The sequence below is a fragment of the Theobroma cacao genome, chromosome 9 (assembly GCF_000208745.1).
Source record: "Theobroma cacao cultivar B97-61/B2 chromosome 9, Criollo_cocoa_genome_V2, whole genome shotgun sequence".
Lineage (NCBI taxonomy): Eukaryota > Viridiplantae > Streptophyta > Magnoliopsida > Malvales > Malvaceae > Theobroma > Theobroma cacao.
The window spans coordinates 36,211,733-36,222,932 of NC_030858.1; the positions used below are offsets into that span (position 1 = coordinate 36,211,733).

General features: G+C 38.1%; 2 protein-coding genes across 2 annotated transcripts; both read right to left on the minus strand.

Annotated features, from left to right (window-relative positions):
• LOC18590666 (scarecrow-like protein 30) lies at window positions 2,025–4,506 on the minus strand. The gene has a single exon (XM_018126734.1). The coding sequence runs from the start codon at window positions 4,244–4,246 to the stop codon at window positions 2,174–2,176; it is 2,073 nt and encodes a 690-aa protein (XP_017982223.1). The 5' UTR covers window positions 4,247–4,506; the 3' UTR covers window positions 2,025–2,173.
• LOC18590667 (scarecrow-like protein 9) lies at window positions 8,671–10,671 on the minus strand. The gene has a single exon (XM_018126941.1). It carries the CDS (start codon window positions 10,669–10,671, stop codon window positions 8,671–8,673), a length of 2,001 nt encoding a protein of 666 aa, XP_017982430.1.

An 11,200-nucleotide genomic window follows, 5' to 3' on the forward strand; every position in this document is an offset into this window, starting at 1 on the left:
CTGTGGTAAAATGATATGAGAGTCGATCCAATCTAGACTTGATCCATGTCAATCACCTTTAGAAAGGAGGTAAGCAAGGTTGTTGACAGCAGCAACAATGTCATCGGAAGTGTAGAACGTGACATCAAGAATTTCAAAAGAAGCAAGTAGGATATTTCATCACACATCGAATTTGATAAAATTTATAAAAAATAATATTGAATATCTTATTAAGTTAATTTTTTTGAGAGAAGATAATAATCTTAATGCTTCGAACATTTGAATAATATAAGTAAATTGTAGTTGCTCCTTGTCAATTCCCATTCGAAACTTTAACAACAAGATGTAATGAAAAGAGTGGAGGCATATTGGCTGCTTTTACATCAAGGCGTGCATAAGAGAGAAGCAAGAGATTTCAATTTGCTCATGAGTAAGAATAGATTCTGGTTGCTCAATTATTGCCAAAAAGGCTTAGATTCAGTGCTATCTCTAAGCTTTTTACCGTCCCATCTCATTGCTGGCTGTATTCTAATTTCGCTCGACGCTTAAAGTCGACAAGTGGAGTAAAATGGGCTAAAAAGTTAACAATGAGGTTGGGCAATTGACATTGACCTGTTCTACACTTCAATCGATGTGGCTCACTAATTCCTCCTTAATTTGTTTTCAATCAAACTAGAAAAAAAGGACAATTCAATTCCAAGGCCGATTCAGTGAATCTGATTAACTCTGTTTCACGTTTGTATTTTTTTCCCTTTCTTCTTTTCTACGCACCCAATCATCAACCAACGCTGCATTGGATTGTAGTTTGACGACCGGACTAGAGCTGACAGGGAAAGGCATTAACGTTTGTTTATAGCCTCCGAGCAAGGAAAAATAACCCCAAATAATTATGCCTTTGACAGATGGGGCTGGGTCAAAGCTCAATAAACTGAAAGGACCAACAAGAATCTTAATCCAATTTTTAAATTTAATTAAACTAATCCACGAAACAGATCTTTTATACAGACCAGATTCATTCCACCTCACCTGAAGGGGAAGTTTCTCTTGCATTTCCTGAGATGCTGAGACTTTTTTCTTATAATTATAATAATAATTGGATTCCCCCATCACTTCTTTTGGATTTTCCATTTTGTTTTTAGCTTCCTAATACTTCATCTAGGCGTTTCTTTGCAATAATGTACCATAGCCTAAGGAGTAACTTGAATTAATGTTGAGGGTGGGAAAAGGGGCTATTCTATTTACTATGGGGAAGCGCACAGTGTCTTCTTTTTCCCCACTTATCTTGGATGCTCTTCAGAGATGCTGACTAGCTTCACTGCAAATTCCTTGCAGGATCTTAGAGAGAGAAAACTGCTGCTGAATATGGGCTTGATTACTTATCTGATAAGTGGATTCTAGAATGGTGCAACTCACGAGTCATGACATGAACCGCGTGTCTGTGGCTTGAACGTTTCCAATTTTTCTAAGTAACAAGAAAAATTGCCTACACTGTCTATATTTGGCTTGGAAACTTAGCAAGGTTCTAGAGTCTGTTGTGAAGCATGTTCTAAATTGAAACAGATTTTCTTGACTCTAGAGGAATTTTGGTCTAAGCTGTATTGTTCATTTGACATTAATAAGACGGTAATGTTCATTGGAACAGATTAGAAATGAAGTTTAATGAAGTTCTCATTTCGTTTCTAGGCAAAAGGGCCAGGGAAGCGCCCTTCTTATTCCCCTTCTTTGAATGTTCTTAAGCAAGAAAGGTAGGCGATAAATGTGAAAGAAAAATTTTGTTCTGATTAAATCGTATTTAAATAACCTGAACTGCTTATTAATCAAACAGATTTGGCATGGAGAAGCATCCAAATCTATTTTGGAAGAGGTGACCTATAAAGGGTAGGTGCCAGGCCGGGTTTCCAGGATTCCTAGAGAAACAGAAACAGGACGTCAGTGCCTTCTATCACGAATGAGGTATTACATGTTCTTTTCTTGCCTGGAAGCAATTTTTTGGGTTTTTTTTTGTCTGATAGGCTATTTTACTTTCACGGCATAGATTTCCATGGTAGAGAAAATTTCATTTATATTAGAAAGGAATGAATTAACATATTAAGAGCTAAGCAGAGTAGTGCTTTGCTTTTAGATTAGCAAAAACTATGAACAGAATTGGACCTAGCTCATTTGTCATGTTACTTATTAGAGACAGGAGACCCTGTCACTCCTGGACAGGTTTCCAGCAAGAAAGAGCATGGATTACTCTCCCCTTCCATCCTTGAAGAATCCACTGGCCGTCGACCTCAATAGCAAAATCCTCGTGGTAGTTTGATTTCATCACTGTCCGTGCCCGATTCAATATCTTTTCGTCTAAAGGAAGCTGCCTGAACCCAGCTTTCTGGTTCCTGAACTGCCACTGCTTGTACGTTTCTGGTCTGTCAATTCTCTCCAGCCCCTCATATGCAATAACATTCATAGCATCCCTTCCAAACATTTCTCTTTCAAGCAGCAATCTGTCTGGATCTTCACGAGGTACGTTAGCCTCCAGGATGTCAAATATTGCTGAGAAGTGGAAGAACGCCTCTCGAAACCGTGTGACAAAGAATGGGACATTGTAACTACCATTAACAACTCCATGGATGAAAAGATCTGGATTAATTCTCTTGATTAACTTCAGAACAATGTTCCTTGGACTGTTTAATACCACTGAGTCATCAGGCAGATTCCTTAGCCTGTACATACAATTAACAACAATCAACTCATCTCTTTCGATCTTTAGATCCTCAACTCGGACAAATTCCCATCTCTTCGCTATGGAGTTGTACTCAAATGGGACATCAACATTCTCACAGCATCTTCTTAAACGACGGCCTGTTGCTTCAATTCTTTCCGCAGGCCTTAACCCTGGTTGGGGAAAATCAATTCCCGATATGCGAAGCTTAGGAGGCCCACCACGCCTTGTTGAGAGACGCTGAATAAGGCAGGGCCATTGAAAACCATAGGAAATGCCGAAATCAATAAGGTGGACTGTTGTTGCCTTTTCTGCTAGCTTTGCAATGTTTCGATTGGCAAACAAATTTGATATCCTCCTGAAAGGGCATGCTGAAACATATAAGATATAGGCTTTTATGATATCAGAAGCCAAAGTGCCATTTCTTGGAATTGGGGTATACAGCGGTGCCCCGGTGCCATTCAAGCGTACCTCTAGACCATTGGCAAAGTAATGAGCCAGCCTCTCAGTTCCATCTCCAAAAGGAGAAGAGTGTCGCCTAATCTTACCGAGTAGCTCAGTTGCAGCTCTTTGGTCATAGATGGCCACAGCTTGTGCGCATTGATTTAGGAGACTCCACAAATCCACCATTTCCTTTCCATTCCCCTGTTTCTTTACACGGCTTTTTCTACCGCTATCCGCTTTCACCTGTCCGTTATCTTGCAACTTCCTGTTTGCTCTATTTTGTGAGGCTTCATAAAGAGGACATGACACATTCCCACCCTTAACAAGGAAAACCTCATCGAACATGTGTTCCTCAGACGAGTCTTCTTCAGTAATTAACGCAAATTGCTTACTGTTCCTCCTTCCTTCCAAGGAATCCTCAAATTCCCGTGGATGATTTTTCCTTCCCATTGATCTGTTTGAAATGTGCTTCCACACTTCCTTCTCTGCTTCCCTGCCTGCCACCCCTTTCTGTAGCTCTGGTAGCTTAAATGTGTAACTCTCCACAGGCTCAGAACGTAGTATCTCACCACATAAACGTGGTAAAAATGAGGTAAGTTCAGTAGAGTAATTACTAGAACTTTGCATCAATGGGGAATCCAAGCCATGTTGATGATAATTCCAGCTTGATTCCACCATATTGTTAGCAGCAGCCTGGCTATCATTGCCATCAGCTCTGTTGCTGCAGATAAGGGGATCATATGGGCACTCGTTGTCTACATCAACTTCTTGATAGAAATGATCAGGTAAAGGGGGATATTTCTGAACTAGAACATCATAGAAAGATTTCTCCGCAGCTTGGAGAGCTAAACAGTCCTGCAACATGCAGGGTCTACCCTCCACATCTTCTTCCATAAGCACATCATTTATGAACTTTAACACAGCGTTGGAAAAATCAAGGTTGTCACTACCGTATGGAGAATCTCCATCTGATGAGTTCGAACCTACAGATGAAGCTACATGGCCAGGATGGTTTGATTTGGCTGGATCCACCAATATGTTATTAGGATTGGATCCATTAACAGGATTCTGATTTAAAAAGACTACTTCTGAGCCATTGTTTGGGAGAAGGGTATCCATCGTCGACAGGCAAACCTAATATTGAAATACCCAAATTGAAGTTTGTAACTTCTAGCAAAGAAGCATAAAAGTTTCTTTTACAGAATGAAACCAACCTTTCATGAAACAAAGAAAGAATTGGCAAAGACTTACTCCTGAATACGGTATCTACATAGGAAGAAACTTGACAGTAGATCAAAAGGATGAGAAGCAATGAATTCAAGCTACCTTACAGAAAGCTATAGTTAAGGAAGCAAATGCATCGAATGAATGCAGATAGCTGTCAGGCCTCTGATTTTTGCATTAAAAAATGTTGAAACCTTCTTTAAAAGTCCAAGGTAAGACCAAATCACCAGCCGCCTGGCAAAGACGAGCTACATTAACTGCGAGTAAAATAAAATGTGATAATTCCAAGAGTATCTAATTTCATTGTCTTGCATCTTTTGATAGCAAATTTCTAAGCATAGAAGGTAATATTCAGTTCATTATTGGATGTATAAACTCTTATCATTACGCTGCACAAATACAAGATTAGTTGAAGCAAAAAATTGTTTACACTATCCTCTGCTAAAAAGTTTGATCACCACCCTGTTGTCTCTTACATAGTGTATGAAATACTCTTTAAATTTTCAGTCTTTCTTTAATCGGATATCCATTTAATTAGTATATATAATATGGGTTGTTAGATCTCTTAAATCTGATTGATTTGACATCATCACAAGGCTACCACTGACTGAATATAAAATTTGATTTAATATTAGACGTGAGGATACTTGGATATGTTGATGCTGCCATAACCTTAGCAAATGCTTAATCAGAATTAAGTGATGTGATTAAGACCTTTCTTCCTAATTAGCTACTTCAAACTATATACATGTGAAATTAAAAGCTGATACATGGTATCAGAAAACCAGATGGAACCAAACAGTCAAAACACCTCACAAGCAGAACTGTTGCAGCTCCAGAAAATATGAAACAATCCAATTCAGCATCCCATGACCGCACTAAACGAGTAGAACAATTACAATACTAGACAAGAACAAAGACCTTCTAGTACCGCCGCCCTTACTACCGGGCAAAAAATATTTCGGTTCTATCTACTTCAAATTTAGTAAAAGTTTGTTTCACGGTATGCATGAACAACAGAAATATCTCCAATGATCTTACTTGAATTATCAATTTCGTTAAAAATGTGTCACTCATCTCATGGTCGAAGTATTTCCTCGATAACTTAAGATAGTGCAATTCTAGAGTTGTGCTCCATGGTTGAGTTTTTGCATCCATGAAGTGAATAAAAAATAAAAAAAACACACCAATTACATGCCCGTAAGAGTTGGTGGGTGTTGGATTGAATGGTCTTTATCGTTAGTGAGACTAGGAAACAGAGCTACAGGTTCTGTTTCCCTCTCTTACTGATGTCCGAATGTGGCTTTTCTGGGCGTGATAGACTTAGGTTGATTTGCAAGATAATTGTATATGTTGGATACATCTTGTGTTTATTTAGATGTGTCAGGTTGATGGCTTCTGGTAGTTTTTGTAACCAGGCCGAGGTCAGGAAGAGTAGAGTAGAGTTCTCTTTGCTGAGAAAATATATTGATATAATGGAAGCAACTATACAAAAGAAAGCTTTTTCCATTTGAAAGAATTTATGAGGAACAAATATCCAATTAATAAAAATATCTTCAACAATAGACATAGTTAATGCACAAAATAAAACCATAAGAAAACATATGATTTTTACCATAAAAGACCTTTTCATGTGACAGGAAAAAACCACAAAACTTATTAATTCAGAAAAATAATTCACTAAAAAATCAATGAATACAGCACAGAATCATTCAATAACTCCTAGATCTCACAAGAACTCCTACTCTTTATCAATCAATAAAGTAGAAATCACCAAACAAGAATACATTAAAATTAAATAAAGGATATCACAACTCAACAAATAAGAAAGAATAAAAACACTTTGACCATACAAATTGAAACTCACAATATCAAAAACAACATGCTAAAATTTTATCAAAATCTGATCACAGATCACCTTTCACATTGATGCAAGCTAAGAACTTTTTCCCTACTCCTCTTTGTCAACACTTTTTCCTCACTTAAAAAGAAAATTCTTTGGTCATCCAAAAAGGACAAAAGTCTTTTTTTTTTTGTTTTTTTACTAGAGGAGGACCCACAACACTCCTCAGCTTCTGCTTTTCCTCCTTTTTTACATTGGGAACTTATAGCCTAGGTGAAAACATAATTATAGCAGGTTAATGACAGTAAGCATGCAGCCATAAATGAAAAAAAAAAAAAACAAGAAAACAGAGAAGAACAGAAAACTAAGGCAACCAAGCCTGATATACCTGAACATAAGTATATATGTTCAATGGAAAGCTTTGAAACAAAGTTGAAGCAAGGGCTTCTACACTGCAATGCTCTATCAGAGTTTAAACATCAATTCAAAACATGCATTAGGTGCATGACCGACATTAACCATGACAGTCAGCAACTGTCACAATACAAAAACAGTGAAGCATGGGCATTTGACAAATGGCATGGCTTTTTGCGGGGTCTTCAATGCACACTGTAATTAATTAATAACTAGATTATGACCCGTACGTTGCACAGGAGCCTCTTTCTAGTTGTTTTTTTTTCTCTTTTTACTTCTCTTCTTCTTTTCTTTTTCTTTTTTTTCTTAACCCTCCACGTGTCTAAAGGAGGAAGCCTTATGTCATAGATTTACTCATAGTGGTTTTTGTTGCTTGACTGAACATGGTTTTCTTATGTTTTTTTGGTGGTAAATTAAAGGTGGATTAAATGAAGAAATGATGTGGATGGCATATCAGTTTCTTAAAGTTTATTGTTTATAGCCACCGAAATGGAAAATTAGTGCCAACAAGATTATCGTTTGAAAAAAGGAGGGGTTTGCTGCTATCATTATTCAAAGGGGCATTCCACTGTTTGAAAGCACATAAATAATTGAAAATCAAGCTTTATTAGTATTAGCCAATATGTTGAAAAGTGAGTGTTGGTGTCATCATCATGGAGCAAAACCAGCAGATTCATCCCACCTTAGACATTAATCCTTCTGCATTGCATCATTGTTGGACCTTAAAAGTGCTGTTTGCACGTTGACGTTCAGTTCTTTCGAGTCTTCCAGTACACATGAGAAAAACAAAAAGGACCGACCATGCCAATGTCAACAAAATAGAAAGTCAGCAATACATGAAAATTTGTTCTAGAAAAATGACAAATTAATTGAATTAGTCTAATCAAATGTGAACACACTCCGAGAAAATCATTCATGTTTCTGTCGACCCAAACAAAAAAAATTCTTGTTTCTGTTTCCATGCACGAGGAAACGTAAGCAGTACAAATCCAAACTCTCTCCTTGCTTGTAAGGTAGAAGGGTTTTGATGTTGGACCTAACCATGCTTAGGCAATGAAGAATGAAGTGTAATTAGCTCTTCAACTCTCTCTCCTGTGATCACCTTAACTATGATATGGAAGTTTTTTCTTTCTTTGAAAATAATATGGAAGTCTTTTAACTTATGGCAAATTGGGTTAGATCGAATTCTTATTGTTTCTGCTTCGAGATATAAGTTTCCATACAACGTATATGGCAGAAGAAGAGTTTTAGGTATAGATTCACTGTCCTATGCAATGAGATAATAATTACCATTAAGATGTTATAATTCTTTTTGAAAATCATTAAGATATCTTATAATGGAAGTGCAAATCAATGACTCATTTTCTTTGGAAATTTATATTGTATCAAAGTAATGACTGGTTCAAACAAACTTCTGTCTTCTTCATCAGCTGATCAATAGTTAGGGTAAATTAAACGTTACACTGTACTTATTCATGATGATTTAGCTCAAACCATTGGAATTTAACACATGGGCGGTTGATGTAAGGATTCTGAATCTGAGGGGAGGGGGAGAGATCGTAGTGGCTAGAAACGACAAGAAAAAAAATAAGCCAGGAATCAAATCTATGCAAATGCTGACAGCCGCCATGGGACATGCATATAGAAGAAGAAGAGAAGAACGTGAAGAAAACGCATGCGGATATATGAGATTCCCTTCATGCTCTATATTTTCCAACAAGAATTTAATGGGGTTAATTTGTTTCTTCTCTCTTCATCATAACTCATCAAGAAGATATACGTACACAGCCATGAAAAAATTTCTTCAGAATATGATTCTGTAATAATTACTGATAATAAAGGGAAGAGAAAATACTGTATTTATCGTTTTAATTAACTTTACAATTACAAGGTTTATTACAGTTTATTCTTACTTTTCCAGAGAGTAAACCACCAGAAGAGCAAGAATTTATCACAAGGGCGCAATTGATAGATTTGTCAGGCTACAGACATGCAAAATTTTGTGCTGTAACTAATTAAACAGGAAATAGAATAGACAATAAGGAGCACACAGGTTTTCCCCTTAAGGCTCCTTGGAAGGCCTCCAAAAGGAAAGAGCGAAGAGAATTCGGCCCTTCCATCCCTGTAGTATCCAATTCTTGTCTTCATCCACCAAAAAGTCCTTGTGGTAGTGCAACTTCACGTGCGCCTTTGCACTGTTCAGTATCTCCTGCTTCAATGGAAGCTGCCTCAACCCCGCTCTCAGATTACGAACCTGCCACTGCTTGTATGTCTCTGGCCTCTCGATCCTTTCTGAACCTTCGCATGCAACCACATTCAAGATTTCCTTTCCATACATATTTTCCTCCAAAACCATTCTCTCCTGATCTTCAGAGGGTGCTATCTCTTCAAGCATGTCAAACATTGTAGAGAAGTAGTAGAGTGCCTCCCGGAAACGTGAAACAAAGAAGGGGGCGTTATAGGCCCCATTAACAATCCCATGAATGAAAATGTTAGGATTAATTTTCCTCACCAAGTTCAGAACAGTGTCTCTCGGACTGCTCAAATCGGCCATCTCATCCACTATATGCCTCAACCTGTATAAGCAGTTAACCACAACCACCTCATCTTTGGCAATCTTTAAGTCCTCCAATTGGATACTCTCCCATTTCTGCGTTATGCCATTGTACTCAAACGGGATATTGAATTGCTTACAGCAATTTGCCAAGAAATGTCCGAATTCCTCAACTCTTCCTGCTGACTCCACTCCCGGTTGAGGAAGGTCTATCCCTGTGATGCGAAGCGTAGGAGGGTTACCAGGCCTTGTTGACAGACGCTGGATAAGGGATGACCATTTCAAACCATAGGGAACGCCAAAATGAATGATGTGGATCCTAGTTGCTTTTTTAGCTAATTTCATAATCATCTCGGTTGTGAAGAAATTCGATACCTTCATGAAAGGACAAGCTGAAATTAGCAATTTGCAGGCTTCAACACTAGCAGTGGGAATTCGTTTAGATACAAGAGCTGCATATTCCTCACTTCCGGTGCCAGCCAAGCGTGCTTCAAGGGCTTTGGCAAAGTAATGGGCTTTTCTTTGTGATGCATTGCCAAAAGGTGAAGAGTGATTCCTAATCTGCATCAGGAAATCATTTGCATTCCTGAAATCATTGCTTCCTACAGCTTCAGCACACTGAATCAATAGAGTTCTCAAATCGACCAGATTTCTTTTATTAACACTTCTTCTCCTTTTTTTTGTTCCAGCACTGTTTCTTTTTGGTTCTCCACAGGCATTCATTATCATTCTTGCTTCATTTCGCCAGGCTATATCAGCAGTTGCAGCAGCAGAAACATCATTTTTAAACATGTCAGGTTGCTCAAACTGTTCAGGACAAACAACTCTCCCATGTTCACGACCAATTTCTCCCTCACCACAAATTTGGAGACGAGTTTCAACCTTCCTTGTTTTACAAAATGAGTGATCCATCTCCTCACTTGTCTCCCTCTCAGCTGCCACTGGAGATTCTTCCTCAGCACTCATATGATCACCATATGCAATTAATTTCTGAGTTTCCTTTACCCCACCCTCTAAGAATTGGCAATCATATAGGCTCTCACAACACAAATCCTGATTAACCAAATCCGGAACTAATGATTTATTTACTGGATCAATTACTGGTACATCAACTGCCTCACCAAAGCTGTTATCAGGGAAGAATGATTGTGAAACAGGCTGCGGATAGTCCTGAAAGGCATGCTCAACTTGTGGAGATAGCATGCTGCTAACTTCGAACCTGGCAAGATCACAAATAAAGTCGGATTGGACCAAGTTGTTAGCAACAGTGATGCAGCTGCTCCAATCGAGATCGGAACAGATAGGAAATGGAAGAGTTGTTGAAAGTGGATATTTTTCAGCAAGAATATCAGCGAAAGAACTTTCAGCCGCCCCAACTGTGGAATCTTGCAACAAGAACGTATTGTCATTTGCATCCTCTGTAAAAATCGGAGTCGTGATGTAAAAAGCATTGGGGAAGTTACTTTCGTCCGCAGGATCTGCTACAGTTGAGTATGAAGATGGATTCATTTACTGGAGTAGAACCTGGAGGGCTGGATCAGTTGAGAGGAAGGGAAAGATTATCAGTAAATAAAAATACCTTCAGGGTTAAAAAAGCAATCTCCAATTTGACTAGACAATAGGACCCCCCCCACAGATTGCCCGAAAACAGAAAAACTGATAGCTCCGTGCAAATCCTGCACTCAAACTTGAAGGAAATCAGATCAAAAAAACAGTCACTACATCCGGGGTTTTTCATGTATAACCTCATAAAATAAAACGATAAAAACAATGGGAAGTACTTTTCATTTCTACTGACTTTTCTGAAACTTGATAGCGTCAAAAGAAGCAAGCCCAATTCTTAAAAGCTTTGCAAGGAAAAATATCACACAGCTAGACTATATATCTAAGTCAAACCTTTAGTTTACAAGGATTCATTCAAGCAATTAAATGAAAGAACTAAACAAAATATATATCATATGTGTAATATTATTACCTTTTATAGAAAAACAAGAACGATACAGCTTGAAGAACTAATCCAAGTTTATAGAGCAGTAGC